The 15,566-nt window shown below is 40.8% G+C and overlaps 2 protein-coding genes across 8 annotated transcripts; one reads left to right on the plus strand and one right to left on the minus strand.

Annotated features, from left to right (window-relative positions):
- Positions 1 to 739: 739 nt before the first annotated feature.
- LOC118221170 (cytochrome b-245 chaperone 1 homolog) lies at positions 740 to 3,700 on the minus strand. Its single transcript, XM_035405976.1, has 7 exons — positions 3,551 to 3,700; positions 2,939 to 3,026; positions 2,773 to 2,814; positions 2,522 to 2,595; positions 2,225 to 2,321; positions 1,920 to 2,064; positions 740 to 1,616 (listed from the first exon to the last, which is right to left on the minus strand). Exons 2-7 carry the CDS (start codon positions 3,024 to 3,026, stop codon positions 1,478 to 1,480), a joined length of 585 nt encoding a protein of 194 aa, XP_035261867.1. The 5' UTR covers positions 3,551 to 3,700; the 3' UTR covers positions 740 to 1,477.
- Positions 3,701 to 3,732: 32 nt separating this feature from the next.
- narf (nuclear prelamin A recognition factor) lies at positions 3,733 to 12,961 on the plus strand. 7 transcript variants are annotated; one of them, XR_004764066.1, is made up of 13 exons: positions 3,738 to 4,290; positions 5,107 to 5,177; positions 5,628 to 5,696; positions 6,252 to 6,389; positions 6,604 to 6,736; positions 7,277 to 7,411; positions 7,909 to 8,027; positions 8,350 to 8,479; positions 8,886 to 8,958; positions 9,074 to 9,211; positions 10,927 to 11,084; positions 11,300 to 12,640; positions 12,688 to 12,961. XR_004764066.1 is itself a non-coding variant. In XM_035405967.1 (12 exons), exons 2-12 carry the CDS (start codon positions 5,121 to 5,123, stop codon positions 11,542 to 11,544), a joined length of 1,395 nt encoding a protein of 464 aa, XP_035261858.1. In that variant the 5' UTR covers positions 3,733 to 3,793; positions 5,107 to 5,120; the 3' UTR covers positions 11,545 to 12,961. The 7 variants fall into 7 exon arrangements, 6 of the variants coding, with proteins under 6 accessions (XP_035261858.1, XP_035261860.1, XP_035261857.1 ...); XM_035405967.1 differs by having other exon boundaries at positions 3,733 to 3,793; positions 11,300 to 12,961; XM_035405969.1 differs by having other exon boundaries at positions 3,737 to 4,290; positions 5,631 to 5,696; positions 11,300 to 12,961.
- Positions 12,962 to 15,566: the final 2,605 nt, after the last annotated feature.

Here is a 15,566-nt window from a genome sequence, read left to right on the forward strand (position 1 = left end):
ATGCACAGAAAAAAATTAATTACTGCTTGGAAATGTGTAAGAATATCTCTGTCTGTGGTGTTCCACAGTGACAGGTTGAATTTACATGTGCAATAGCATAGGCAAGGCACCAAGCAAAACTGTCAATGGCACCCAGAGTAAATGTTTTGATGCATAATGCAAAATGAATTGAACCCAGGTGAAATATTCATTACAATTCAGGGCCAGACTGGCGATGTTCACTATGAGTAAGATTTTAGTCATGATGCAGATACAAATCTGTATGGATTAGGAACAATGTCTGAAACAAAGCATCTGAAAGTTTAATAAACTTTCCTACAATCGTCATTTAGCTACTAGGCTGCACTTCCAATACATGCTGAAATTGCACGCAACTGAGTAATGTTTGCTGACAAATATTGGCTTTAAATGTAATTTGCAATAATCCTCATTCATATGGCTAACTAAAGCTGATATCTAGTATCCAAAACTCAATTTAGTAGTTTCTCCTGAATCTGTTTGGCTCCATAATCCAGTAACCTCAGAAAAACATTACTCCTCTCTTGAGTATTATGTGGCAGACAGTTCTGAAAGGTAGTGGAAAATGATACAAACGTGCCCAGCCAAATAAATTCTGTAAGTTCTTGAGTTGACCTGATCGTACTCTACAGGTCAGTCGAGACACCCAATTCACTCTAGTGCGCCATTACAGACATCACTTGGTATGTTAATCATGCTATTTAAATTCACAGCTACAGTGTACATGACTTGAATTTATTTTATTTTAAGGTTGATCTCATATGTTTGTATACGTATCTTCAGAATTTATTTAAATTTACATTCCATTGAAATGCCAGCTTCTATGTCAGCCTTCAAGAAGTGACATACCCACGTGACTAATGTCAATGTTCCTGGACCAATCTCCAAATTCCATATTTGAAAAAAGATACAGGTGCTAAAGATTCATTCAGCTGAAATCCATAAACAATGTACGCAACAGGACCTGCCTGTGACAAACACAATCCATACATTAGTCCATTTTTTAAGAAGTAAAAGGCAGTTGTTCAAATGTATTCAAAAATCCCTCATGCTTGTAAACAGATTAAAGTTTACAGTGGCAGACAGAATGCAATGGTACAGTATCATGGAGCATGCAGGAAGCCTCTACATGAATGAAATATCACACATTTGTTTGCTTCACTTCTCTTTTGATGTCAAATCTCATAAAGAAGCTCAATGAATAAGCCTAAATAAATCATAGGGCTGTTTTGGGGGATGTTGCCAGATATACATTTTTATGTGGCTAAAAATACAGCTGAATGTTGAGGGCAGTCAGGACTCCATGAAGGCCATAAAATGGAGTGCTTTCTTATTGTGGAGCAGGATTTGTGAATGTGTGAGGAGGACAGCATGATCAGAGCAGTGGCTCATTCCAGACACCGGTTCCTCCCCTGGCTGTCCAAATTGTCTGACACAATGTTAAAAGCCAAAGGAAGGGTCAAAGCTCATCAAGATCCTCTGAATCACTGGTGTCATCATCATTTTTATCAGCCTCCTCTTCCACCTGTTCCCAGCGGTGCTGCAACTCCTCCAACCCCAGGAAGCGCTTCAGCAGGGCAGCAATTGAATCTGCATCACTGGAGGATACAAGTATGATTTCAGACAATTTGGCTATTATTGCACGTTATGCTCTTGAGTATTTCCTGATTGTCTTGTCTGCATAGGCTATAGCCTGAAGGCAAAGCAAGTTGTTTATCCAGGGAATTATCCAGGGGGAAAAAAGACATCAGCGATAATATCTTTGTGGTTAATGGAGCCATTTCAAATGAGCACTTTAATGCATATCACCACTGTTCTGGCTCTTTCTGTAGGCCTGTCTCTTTGGCAGATTTCCAGTAAACCTGTATAGCACTTCTAGCCATTCTTAAGTCACACTTTACCTGCGTCCGCCCAGAGTGGCGCTCTGCGTGAGAGGGTGCGAGAAGCCCGTGGCCATTCGCAGCACCACCAGGTAACCTTTTCCCAGGTAACGCACCTTCTCTTCTTCCACACACACATCTCTCACATTTTGCATGTCTAACACCACTTTGGAGGGGTGGCGTGGGGTGGGATGATAAAAAAAGAAACATTAAACAAGCAAGAGGAATATCAACTGTACGCTTGAATGGCACTTCTGCTCATTCAGGGGCACAGGAGCGAAGACATCCTGATTTAGATGCAAGACATGGATGTAGATGATGCTTACTTTTCTCCTGACCTCTCCGCCACAGAGTCAGTATCTTGGCGTACAGACTAAAAGTCTTTAGCTCTATCAGACTTCTGGATTTGTCAAATATTGCCTCCTGAAAGCAAAGTCAAGTGATACTTTATTGCCTCATTTAGGGAAATTCATTATTTAATACTTTTTCAAGCATGAATAAGTCAATAATGCAATAATTTAGACACTTTTTATATACAGTGATACATTTAAGTAGCAAGTCCAAGTCACTGAGCATTGATGTATCCACAAATCCTGCCACTGCTTCCAAGACACCTCTCCTACCTCCCATTCATCCATGTTCTGCATAGCCACAAAGAAACAACCCGTCACATAGAACAGCTTCCATAGCACACTGTCTGCAAAGCCAAGAAGAGAAAATACAGGTTAACAGCCCATTACATAGCTGTAATATCATATCAACGACATTAGTTTTATTTACTTTAGATCATTTAAAAGTCATTCAGTCCTGATGAGCATATTACACAGTAGTGATTATGCTTAGAAATTGCTTATTTGAAGGAGTATGTGTTCACCTGTGCTGTAGTATGCTGCAGCCAGACCAACAGAGGATATACCTGGAATCAGTTAAAGAAATGAAGACCGTGCAAGTTAACACCTACCAACTTTCAAAGACAGATTATTACTGGCAGCAATTTGAGTCTAAATGCACACTGAGGTCTGATCACTATTCACACATACCAACTAGTAGTGACCAGGAGCGAATTCCAGGAAATCTCTTCAGATGCAAGAGACTGGAAGTGTTTTCCTCCACCACCATATACCCCATCTGTCAAACACAGAATGTTATCCAGAAGTAAGACAGACACCCTGGTGAGTAAAACTCAGTTGACTGAAAAATATGAGGGTATGATGTACTGTCTAGCAGGAAAATGGCGTGTAACTGAGGGATAGGAATGAGTGCTGCCCGTTTTTAAATTCTTCCCTTTGTCTTACAACAACCTTTGTAAAATGTATCCATTTAGTCCCGAGGACGTGACAGCTGACCATCCACTGCTTCTACAAGGAAGTAGGCTACTTCTTCATGCCTTACATTGCGGTTTTACAGACTTATATAAACGTAATTGGCGACCTCTCTACGCCGATTATTTGCCACTTGTTTAGATATCTGACTGTCCGCGTATAAATTACTATTTATTGCATATGATTATGTTAGCTTCTGCAGTTAGTCATTCACTTCAAAAAATCAAACAAGCATTGTAACGTTAAATACCTTTACACGCTGCTAAGCATTTGGTTTTAAATGGAAAAGGATGTGGACAGAGTGAATTTAAATCTAGAAAGCCTTTTTACCTTTTCAAAAGTTTGGCACGGTGTCCTAAAACGTGGTGTGTTGTCACCGACCTCTTACAATGAAATTTGTTTAAATGCAGGGAATGAGGAAGCGAGAAAAACACATTAGGCGGGTTCTACTTCCTTCCTGGTACCGTCCTATTCTTATTGGCTAATACGGAAAGTATTGCCCTTCCCCCGTTTTTCCTTTTTGTCTTGTAATAGCATGTGAAAGACAGAAATGTGTCTAGCTGGGCTTACTGGGTAATAGAAGTTTTATTTGTGCCTATCGCATTTGCACATTATCTTCATACCTAACTTACTGGGTGTTAAGGACGGGAGATTATAAGAACATACCAGGTCCCTTTTAAAAATAAAAGATTAATAAAGGCTAACGAAAAGAAAATGCTAGGCGTTTGATCAAAGCCTTGGTTGACTGAGATCAGTTCCGCGCAGGCGTTATGTCTTGATAGAGGACACATGTATAGTAGAAAAAAACTGAAGTCCCATTTCTCTGGAATGCGAGATTTGGTTCTACGTTTGGTAGGCTACATAGTGGGTCGGAGACCGGTTGATTTGATACAACTTAAAATGCGCAAGTGCTAACAAGAATGAAACGGTTAGACATGTAGCTAGCAAAAGTAGGCTAATGTATCCGTAACTCACACCACCTCAAAATACCGCTCCGCATTGTTGTAGTTTGTCTGGCGGCCTTTGACAAAAGGCAGATGGGTAGCTACGTGCTTCACTAAATCAGACCGGTGAGTCATCATTGTAAATGTTTTTCATTTTATTGAGCTGATACGTCTAGTCTGAATACGTACCACGATCTACTACGTTTGGTGTTAACCGGTGCCTTGGTCAGCAAGCTAGGTCAAATGAGGTAGCCTTCGTTAGGGAGAATGTGTCCTTCGCCCTTTTGTTTTCATTATTTCGGCTCCACAGCAGACGCTTGAAAATACCAGCATTTCAGATTATTGTGATTTTGTTGATTATCCTATGGTTTTGCTTTTGCATGTGTATTTTGTAAGATGGTCATATCTCATTGGTTATTCTTGTACTATGCTAATGGCACCCATACTTTTTATCACTGAAATATTGGCTTCAGTACGATAATGTAAATCAACCAAAATATGCGAGTCGTTCTTAGTAGTACAGACGGGATGTTAGTGCTTTACCACTGAATGTTTCCTTTGTGGCATTTGCCTTTGCAGTCAAACAGATGAAATTGTTGTCTTAATTTTCATGGCCACCTACACTGTGTCCAGCTTTGTTTTGATTGAACAGAAAAGTGCACTGTCATTCATTATAGTCACGCTATGAGTCAGAATTATATTATTTGTATGGTTACTTTCTATTTACCATTTTACTGAAGCTGATTTTCCCACGTCGAGGAAACAAACGCTTTATTGGACAGAGTTTATATGCTGTTTGCGGTTGAGGCAGCACACGTAGGCTACTATGTAAGTCACAGCGGCCCTGTTCTACAACCGTAGCGAAGTGTGTGATGTATTATGTGGTAAATTATTGACTTCGTGAAGCGAAGCGAATGTGTCTTGACTGCATGTGTTCCACAGATTTTTCAAAGACAATGTCCGAAATCAATATTGGAAAGCGAAAAGAAAAATGTGAAAACTGCTCCAAGCAGGTAAAGTACATTCCTTTATGTAAACCTAACCATTCCACACGTCTTCAGTGGTGGACCAGTACTAGTAATATTTTCTCTGTACTTTCTTTGTTTATATATATTTAGCAGGAAAGCAATCTTTAACTTAGTGAGATTTTTTAAAAATAAGTATAGCACCTGGCAGCAGAGCTGCATTTCGTGGCACACATTTACAGAAACGGGCTTCGTGTACCCTGAAAGCTGTAGCTTAGGGAACAGGTGGTGTCTTTAAGACTGCTTTCAAAGATTACTTTCTTACAGTTTGCATCATGTTGTGTTTTCATACCTTTGGTTTGGGCATTATGAAAGTAGATCCTCAGTATTGTGATAATGATTCCATATAGTGTCATTTGTTGCTTAAATTCTACGTAAGCATGTGTCAATTTACACACACGCACATCTGTAATCTTCTAATCAATTGCACATTGACAGCAGTGCAGCAAGAAACAAAGCAAAGAAGGCCCAAGTTCACCACAGGAGAAGGCTGTGGCCAATGGGGAGGTAGGCTGAGACTTTCTCTGAAAGATCTCTGTGCTCATTCATTCTTGTTGTATTGTATTGCTGTTATCAGGTAATTTTATTTCACCAAAATTTGTTATTTATGTTGGCCAACTTTTTGTTTACCCTGGCCAGTTCACATACATATGTCACATATAGTGTACATAAATGTGTCATGGCCAAAAGACTGGGCCATATTCTACATGGGGGACGGAGTGTGGCACAGTGGGTAAGGAACTGCGCTCGTAACCGAAAGGTCGTAGGTTCGAATCCCGGGTAAGGACACTGCCGTTGTACCCTTGAGCAAGGTACTTAACCTGCGTTGCTTCAGTATATATCCAGCTGTATAAATGGATACAATGTAAAGTGCTATGTAAAAAGTTGTGTAAGTCGCTCTGGATAAGAGCGTCTGCTAAATGCCTATAATGTAATGTAATGTACATTTCTCTTTCTCAATTCAATTTCAGTTTAAAAAGTTCTCTATTGGCATGACAAATATAGGCACTTGTGTTGCCAAACCACAGGTGACAAAATATTACTGTATACAATTGCCTTCAGCTGAGCGAACCGTACCAGACGCAGAAGGTTTTGCTGAGTTCATGCTTGTCCTGTGAGGGCTGTTTGTCAGAGGAAGAAAGCCAGCGCATCTCCCAGCAGAACCTGGAGGAGTTCAAGACAGTGCTCGGCCTAAACAAGGTACTGCAAACTGGAACGTCCTCTCCCATCTCCATTCTGGGTGGGTCATGTGGAAATGAACGATGAAATGTTTGCACATACTTACATAGGCATACAGTTATGTTTGTGATGGACGTTCTTTGGGATTTTGAGTCATTTTTGGGTGTCCCCGCTGGGGTCAGATATTTTTGCCATATTTATAAGTAAAAAATATTTTTTTCTTTTTTATTTACAGCGGTGTGATGCCTCAAAACACAAAGTGCTGGTGGTCTCTGTGTGCCCCCAGTCTCTTCCTTTCTTTGCTGCCAAGTTCTGCCTGGGCATCCCAGAGGCCACACACAAACTCTGCGGCTTTTTAAAGAGCCTGGGTGAGTGACGGTGTGATAAATGGCAATATAATGCAATGTAATGGTATCAGACCTGGGTCAAATACATATTTGTTTTGGATTCAAATACTTTTGTATGCTTTACTGATCTTGTCTGGTGTATTGGAACCAATGAAATACTCTCAAAAAGTGCAAACCGCACCTTTTGGTCATATTGGCAGGCTCAATTGCACCAGGTGAGATAAATAGAGCACAGAGAAGTATTTGAATCCAAAACAAATACGTATGTGACCCAGGTCTGAGTGGTATTACACTCCTTTCCAAGAGACATGCCAGACTCAAAGGGAAAGAATGGATCCAACAGTGAACAGTTATGCTGAATGTTTAGTACTCTTTCTTTTTGTGATTGTTATGCTTCCACAAGTTCTGTTTTCAATTTTGGCTGCTGGCACTGGAAGGAGAATATTGTATGTTTTCATTTGTATTTGTCCATGTGCATGTGTGTGCATGTCTGGAGTGGGTTGTGTTCATAAACAGTTGGCCTTGTGGATTTTCTCTAATTGCTTCCTCTTTCCCATGCAGGCGTCCATCATGTTTTCGACACCACACTTGCAGCTGGCTTCAGTATCCTGGAGAGCCAGAGGGAGTTTGTTCAGAGGTTCCGGCGCAGACATCATGATTCTCATGCCCTCCCCATGTTCACGTCCTCTTGTCCAGGTAACGCTGATCATGTTGTGTAAAGTGTGTACTGTAGTTGTGCTCATAAATTATAAACACCAAATTGGTTTAATAAGCCAAGAATAGTTCCGGAGCTCTTTTAAATCCAGTGTTCCCTGTCTATGAAGAGGCTATAAAAGGGGACAGTTCATTCTGCTGTTGGGAGGTGTGACAGGGCAGAGATAGCAGTGAGGTCCTGGGAGAGGGAGATAGAGGTGGCGGGGTAACTTCACACCCAACCCTGGAGATAGTGTTGATGGAGCTCAGTAGTCCTCCCCTACTTTCTTTTTCCTGTTCTGGTCGTTCACTAAATTCCATTAACATGCGTCACTGAAAACAGAAGCAAATGCTAACTGACATTTCAGTGAAGTTATTGCATGGGGTCACACGGTAACATGGCTTTTTCTGTGTGCGTGCGTGCGTGCGTGCGTGCATGTGTGTGTGTGATTGTGTGTGTGTGTGTGTGTGTGTGTTTACAAACACCTGCATGCAAACAGGATGGATTCGCTATGCTGAGCGGGTCTTGGGCAGTCTGGTCACCCCACATATATGCACAGCCAAGTCCCCGCAACAGATCATGGGCTCTCTGGTCAAGGATTTCTTCACACAACAACAGGTCAGTACTATTATAACAGTTCAAAATATATTACTCTCAATATTAAATATGTTTATTGTTGGACATATTAGCAGGTTTCAGCATTTACTTCATGAAAGAACTAGAAAAAGTATTCCTTGGATATAGACTAACTTTCCAATTTAAAAGCAACTTATGGTGTTGGCTTGTGTTTGAAGTTGTGTCTTCCACATAACTTATTTTCAGTGCTAGTATAGTATTTGCTATATTTTGATGAAATATTTGAACGTTTCTCACAAATGTGAATTATGATCTGGGATAAAAACTGGGGAATGAGTCAGTGTGCTGTACTGTTTTGTGACAGAAGCTGACCCCAGACAAGGTCTTCCATATTGTGGTGGCCCCCTGCTATGACAAGAAGCTGGAGGCAGTCCGAGAGGAATTCTTCAACAGCCTGCTGGAGAGTCGCGATGTTGACTGCGTGCTGACCTCAGGTCTCACCGCCTGCCTTCCCTCTACACACACTCTCTCAGCATATCACCATGTCTCTCATCCTGTCACTCCATAACATCAAATAACAACTGGCGCTAACCTTGCAATCTAAGGGCGTGTGTCTCCATTTTTTTGTTCACAGGCAGTTTGGCGCCCTATCTAAACCACTTATATTATTTGTATTTTTTCCTCTCTCTGTCTTTCTCTGCCATCACGCATTCTGTCTCTTTCAACCTGTCTATGAATGAAACTGCTGCAGAGCTGAGAATGGATGTCCTCATGTTATCAGCTGCTTGACCTTGACCGTCTATTTTCTCCCATCTCGTATCTCACATCTAATATGAATAGTTACATTTGTATCACAATAACAGCTAATGTTTATCATCATTGTTTTGTACTGCATTTCAGGTGAAATATTTCAGATGATGGAGGAGCAGAAAGTGACAATTGGTAATTTGGATTCTGTCCCCTTGGATCATGTGTGAGTGGCACTTGCTGCATTTATGGAGGGGAGGGGGAGGGACTAAAATAAGTTTACTGCACTTGAGGAGGATGGTTGACTTGAGAATGATCTGAGTGTGACGGTCCATCTTCAGGTTTGGGGAGGCGGATGGGGCAGGTCTGGTGAGGCATGAGGGCAGAGGTTCAGAGGGTTTCCTGGAACACATCTTCAAAAATGCTGCTAAGGAGCTGTTTGGCTTTGAGGTGAACGAAATCGTATACAAGACACTGAGGTGAGTGTGCGTTTGTTTTTTTTTTAAGATGGTGAATCAACAAGTGCGATCATTTCGGAAATGTCTCTACAAAGGCAGTAATCTAGGTTTAAGTTAGAAATGAGCTTGTTTTAAATTTACTGTAAAAAGCAAGGATTGATACCCACAGTCTGGTATTGAATCTGGGTTGTGCCAGTACCAACTGTGCCTGGCACCCTTCCCGAGTGAGGCACAATTGGCCCCCTTGCCACCAGGAATGGGAAGGTTTCAGTCAGCCCCCTGGTCAATCATGTACACGAAGTCCGCCTGCTGAAATGCACATCAAGTGTCTTCCTCAGACTCGAGTCTGTGACTTTCATGCTTGCAGTGCGTCAGGAAGCAGCGGTGACATCACATCCTTCAGAGGAGAGATCATGCTTGTTCTGAACTTATAGTGCACCGAGTGTAGTGAAAGTTGGAGGGATAGTTTGGGCTAGCTGTCAGGATTGGCCAGTCCGAACTGGGGTCATTGCATGTAAAATTAGAAAAAGTTTGAATGGTTTATGGCCTTGGGACTCATTCATTATTCTTCATTACTTCATTACTATTCATTATTTTTTCATACCTTCCTGATCCATTTGTATGAACAGATCTGCAAATTTGTTACATCTAGGGTTACAATAATTTTGAATAGATACAATGGTACAACTAAGGTTTAGAATCGTCACCATCTGTATAACCCAGGCAATAAAATAAACAAGGACCTGATTTTTTGGTCACTCGGAACCTTAAGTACCAAATTATCAATCAAAAATTGCCAATCATATTTTAATGTAATATCCATTTTTAACATTAGGGGGCACCCAAATAGCATTTGTCCTGGCATTGCTGGCCACGGCAGTACTTAGACTCAGCGTTAGTGAGCTAAAACTTTAGCATGGTATGGCCTTATCTGGTATGAAGCTAGCACAGCTTTGAGACTACGTAATTGCAAGATTTGTTTTTTTTTTTTGTTTTTTTTTTTTTACTTTAACGTTTTTTTTAACTTTGTTTTCTTACTCCAAGTTCTACCAGGCCAAATGATGTGTTCAGCTTTTCATTATTTGCTAGCCTGAAATATTACGATAATTAGCTAAAATTTAAATTATTTAAATTATTTCTATTTCTGAACTCAATGTCTAAAATGTTATTTGAGTCTACTGTTTTGTGTGTTCACTGACAATATCTTGGAGAAGTCACTGTGCAGATTCCCCAGTGTTTACAGTTTTCTTTATTGGTACAGATTGACACAACCTTTATGAAATGTTTATCAGCAAATATGTGGGCTTAGTGAAATTTCATAGTCATCCAGATGATTTGGTGATTATGACTAACAAGAAATAACGTACTGTATAGTACACAGATGGGTACAGATTCAGTCCACCAGTATTGCATAAACATAATTGTACCTGCGCAGAACTAGCCTAATAGGTGGATTTGTTTCAGTGCCTGTGTGGTCTATGGCTGGTCCTGCTTTATCTGCCATGTAATGTGCACCTGGGTGTTCTGTTGCATCTGTAATGCTTGGTTCACTTTCTATATCACATGTCAAGTAATGAAGAGACAATTTGTTTAATTTATAATCCTCAATTTAATGCAGTTAAACAGTTAATCATTACTTGCGAAATTGCCCTAAGCTTATATAAAGGATGTTGTACTGTTACTTTTGACATTGTAAACGTAATGCTTCTGGACCTTCCCCTGTGTCTGTGCCCCAGGAATCGAGACTTCCAGGAGGTGTCCCTTGAGCGCGACGGGGAGACGCTGCTGCAGTTTGCGGCCATCTACGGCTTCCGCAACATCCAGACCCTGGTGCACCGCATGAGGAAGGGCCGGGTGCGGTACCAGCTGGTGGAGGTGCTCTCCTGCCCCGGAGGTAACCCCTCAGACTGCTATGACCGTCACACTACCCTTTTCCCCAGGCAGCTTACAAAGGGGTCCAAAAGAGACAACTGTGAATTCTTAATTATGGAGAATGTTTTTTTTGTTTTTTTTTAATACTGTAAATGTAATGTCTTTATAATGATGAGGGTAAAATATTCTCCATTTTTCTTTCCCCACTTGCATCGCCCCCTTTTCCCCTCCTGACAGGCTGTCTGGGCGGGCGGGGCCAGGCTGAGGGCGAGGGGGGGCGCGTGGATAAGGTCCTCGCCCAGCAGATGGAGGAGGCCTACAGCAGCCTGCCCGTGAGGCTGCCGGAGATGAACCCGGAGCTCCAGCGGCTGTACCGGGACTGGCTGGAGGGGCAGGACTCCCCGCGCACCCTGCAGGCCCTCCACACGCAGTACTCCCAGCAGGAGCAGCCGCACACACTGCCTCCCCACATCCAGTGGTGAGGACGCTGGTCCCCCGCCCGGGGTCCCCCCCTCCCCCAGCCCGGGGTCCCCCCCCCCCCAGCCCGTGGTCCCTCGCCAGCCCGGGGTCCCCCGCCAGCCTGCAATCTCTGCTCACCGTCCTGGCTGGGTGCCCGCTGGAAGCCCCAGTGCCCCATGCCCAGGTCCACTTCCATTTTCCTCTTTCTGGAGAGCTTGTTTCTAGAGAGAGGCAGGCAACATCCGGAGTCCTGCTCCACATAATGCATCTAATCAGTGAGCGGTCTTCCGCCATCCAAGTCTGCAATAACCCTGAAGTATCTGAAAATCATTCACTTGCACTGAATGCAAGTGCGGAAGTAGGAGTATGGTGCTTATTTGGGTATTGAAGACCAGGTAAATGAATAATTGCAACAACAACAAAAAAATGCCAGTATGTGCTGTTAATTAATTATGGTCACATTACACGTGTTGTAGCAGACATACTGTGATATAAGCCTGTGGAGTTTGCAGTGCCTACAAGAGGATGACGATACCGTTTGAAGCAGTTTTCTGCATAATGCCTAGTGGTGAAATCTGGTGATATGGTACTGTGAAGAATCAGGTTTGCTTTCTTCAGAACCTATGTATCCCCACACTTTCTCTTGTATGAAGAATACAATGTTTTGAAGCTTGCCATTTTTAAAGCTGGCGTTTGTTAATGCTCACCTCGAAATGAAGGGAAGTCTTGGTTCAGTGCCTGGAATACACCTAGTCAAGAGGGCTTTTAAATGGTCTTTTATGTTTGTTTGTTTTTTATCTGCCAAATGGTGGTAAATTTGATTAAAATATTTCAGAATGAAGGTACTGGATGATTTTGTCTTTCATACTGTGTTATGTATTGTTGAATTGGGACTGTGGTATAATTTAATGTTCAGCCTATTATACAGTTTAAACGTTAATTTGAATAAATATACCACACCTGCTGAATTGAATTGAGAAAGTGCAGACCATGAACATAACAGGAGAAAATGTGACCGTAGATCTGCTATTTAATTAAATAAATAAATAAATTTTTTTTGCATTTTAAACACTCACATCAAGTGCCCTACAGATGGATGGTAACCGTTGAGTGAAATTTGTTATTTTTACTGTGTACTTAAGGCAACATTAGACAGACAGAAACAGCAGAGAATCGACTGAAAGCAGGTGCATTGAAGGCCTGGAAAGGCATTTCCAACAAAGATGAAAAACGTTTGGTAATGTCAATGGGTCGTAGACTTGATGCAGTTATGGCATTCAAGGGCTATGCAAACCAATATTAGAGTTTATTGCTTTGATATACTTTTTTAGTTAATCTGTTAATTTTGCACAGGAGCAAATGGGGGACGCAACACAAAAACAGCTGTTTTGGTGAATTTGGTGAATAAAGCATATACACATGTTAATACCATGAAATAAACCTGATTGTCTGCACTTTTTTCTCATTCATCTTTTGATCTCAAATCCAAATGCCTTAAGTATACAGCAAAAATAACCAATTTCTTTTTTTTTTCCATTTTATTAAATATCCGTGTTACAAATATAAGACCGAAAACACAAACATGCTAAAGATTTACAGACATAACTTCATACAGAAAGAATAATTGTAATAAAGCAGTCAGCAGAAATAAACCGCATACACATGTACACAAGAGATCAACTAATCTAAGCTATAAGCATGATTGATCACTACAAGTAGTATGCTTATGCATACCGTACATCGAATAACTGCAAAACTATGAAGACACAAAAATGAACACCCGATATAGCTACCAGTTCTTATATCAGCTTATACACCTATCCACAAACAGACATACATGCATACGCATATTCACACAGACAAGAAGCCCATAGAAATACACAAGGGTATGTGTAAAAAATAAGGAAAAGAATTTGTGCTAAGATCATCAAATTTCACTCTTCTGTTACCATATGTTTGAAGGATGCTCTATATGATTAAATGTCTGCTTAGAATAGAAAGGTTTATATCTTATTAAAGTGGTCCTTTTAAACATTTAATATTTTCACTTTTTCACGGTTTTGTTGCACAGAAAAAAGGCTGTTTGCACATTAGTCCATCAGTCATGTGTGTTTGACTTTAGACAAGACTATTCAGATCTGGGAGATGAAGGGGTGTGCATGGAGGAGCGTGCCTGCTTCAGCTGCCTTGTGGGGGCGCACATGGCCCAGGGATACGTGGAGATGCAATTGGAAAATCCTAACTGGGCAGAAAAAATAGGGAAATATTATAGGAAAGTTATAGGAAATATTTATAAAATGCTCTATTTTTTGGGTATACTACAATTAAAATCCTGATCATGATTGTAAGCTGTGCCATTTTTTATGCCACGCATATTATAGCTGCTTCTAAAAAATGTTTTGGTTGCATTTTATGGCAACATATAAATACAAAGGACAAGAAAGCAAAAATTGACCTTGTGTGCATGTTTAATCTGGAAATAGATTTGCACTCATTTGCATCCACTAGTTCTCATTGAAATGCTTGCTTAATGAAATAACCATTAAAATGTAAAAGGTTTGGCAAGTACCCTTTTCTTTTTAATATGGTAACATGGAGTACTTAGGACTGAGCAGTGAGAATGGGTGGCAGTGTAGTATAATGGGTAAGGGGCTGGTAACATGAACATTGGTGGTACTTTCCCTGCATTGCTTCACTGTACATGCCTGTAATGGAAAGCCCCAGGACACTAGATTAAACAGGCAAAACAGCTTTTTGTCTGCAGTTACGCAAAATGAAAAGTGAAATTGTTTGACTGCCTACCAGATCCACCATAAATCTCCTGCTCTTCCTGCTCTTCCAGCACTGACGGAGAATTTCAGGTGAACGGATCAAACTTCCAAAGCTGTGAGTGTCTCTAGAGTTTGGCTTTTCTGCTTTTTTTCAGCTGAGGAATGTTTGGCACAGCCGAGTCAGAGAGTACATCAGGCTGGAGGATTGGATTTGGCACGCGGCTGTCATGGTCACGGTCGGCTATTTGCACTTATTTAGCTGTGAAGGTGTTTGTTGTCGGAGCCGATGGTCCTCAGATCGCAGCGCTCAGCTGCAGTCTGTCTGTGTGCCTTTTCTTTGCAATTATTTCCAGAAGTTTCGAAAACTGCTTTATGGCTTGTGATGAACAAAATCTCCTGTGGCACACTATGCACTGCATTTACACAATGCTGTGATAAATGCACAGTTGAAATGATCATGCAATTTTATTGTTAAATTTATTTGCCTTGGTGTCCTGTCAGTTTGCATAGGTTCCTAATGCTCACCTTAGATTGGTAAGACTGGCACGTCATTGTTTAAGCTGCAGTTGTCAAAAATATAAAGTGGAAAGTTCATCCCAAATTTAAAACTAGTTTTATTGGTCTTATTGTGTATAAACACTTTATATTGCAGATATGTTATGCATGTTTATTCTGTCTTTATTATTACAGTTGTCATTTTGGATTATTGCATAGTAAGCAATTCTGTTTTGTTTTGGAGATTTTTGCGGTATTGTCTGTTTATTTTTTCTGTGTCTCTATGTTATTTAATGTTTCTTTCAAGGTGAACTTATGTCTAATTCAGGAGTTTAGTATTTCATTGATTCCTCTACTATTAGAAGGTTTTTTGTTGTGGCCGTCTTGATAAGCTTGCTGCATCCTGTATCTGAAACACACCATTTTAACTCAATGGATCCCGTTAAAGATCTTCTGTTTTCACAGTACTCCCATGAATCCCATTGCCTTGTGCTAAGTACTGAACTAAATAGTATTATCATTATATATGTCTGAGGGAAATGACAGTAGAGATGGGTCAAAAGTAGAAATGCATCTTGAACTTAGAGGTCCAGTTTTTGAGAATTTTCTTAGTGACATGGATTTTAACCTGGAATTTCATATATATGCTTCAAAAAGTTATTTGGAGCTTGAGTGCTGTGGGACTATTACCTTTCTCCATTGTTTTGTCAGGTCTGCTTGTGTAATACATTTATTCTTTGATTTAAGTTCTCTTAGGTCTACTCCTTTACTTCATCAGA

This window comes from Anguilla anguilla, chromosome 2 (genome assembly GCF_013347855.1).
Source record: "Anguilla anguilla isolate fAngAng1 chromosome 2, fAngAng1.pri, whole genome shotgun sequence".
NCBI lineage: Eukaryota > Metazoa > Chordata > Actinopteri > Anguilliformes > Anguillidae > Anguilla > Anguilla anguilla.

What these genes read in the sequence shown, in the direction of transcription:
- narf (XM_035405967.1), top strand. Translation starts at nt 5,121, where the DNA reads ATGTCCGAAATCAATATTGGAAAGCGAAAAGAAAAATGTGAAAACTGC. An exon ending in CAGTGCTCGGCCTAAACAAG is followed by an intron (nt 6,390 to 6,603) that starts GTACTGCAAACT and finishes TTTTATTTACAG; the next exon opens with CGGTGTGATGCCTCAAAACA. An exon ending in GTTCACGTCCTCTTGTCCAG is followed by an intron (nt 7,412 to 7,908) that starts GTAACGCTGATC and finishes GCATGCAAACAG; the next exon opens with GATGGATTCGCTATGCTGAG.
- LOC118221170 (XM_035405976.1), bottom strand. Translation starts at nt 3,026, where the DNA reads ATGGGGTATATGGTGGTGGAGGAAAACACTTCCAGTCTCTTGCATCTG. An exon ending in GCGGAGAGGTCAGGAGAAAA is followed by an intron (nt 2,065 to 2,224) that starts GTAAGCATCATC and finishes ACCCCTCCAAAG; the next exon opens with TGGTGTTAGACATGCAAAAT. An exon ending in GCCACTCTGGGCGGACGCAG is followed by an intron (nt 1,617 to 1,919) that starts GTAAAGTGTGAC and finishes TGTATCCTCCAG; the next exon opens with TGATGCAGATTCAATTGCTG.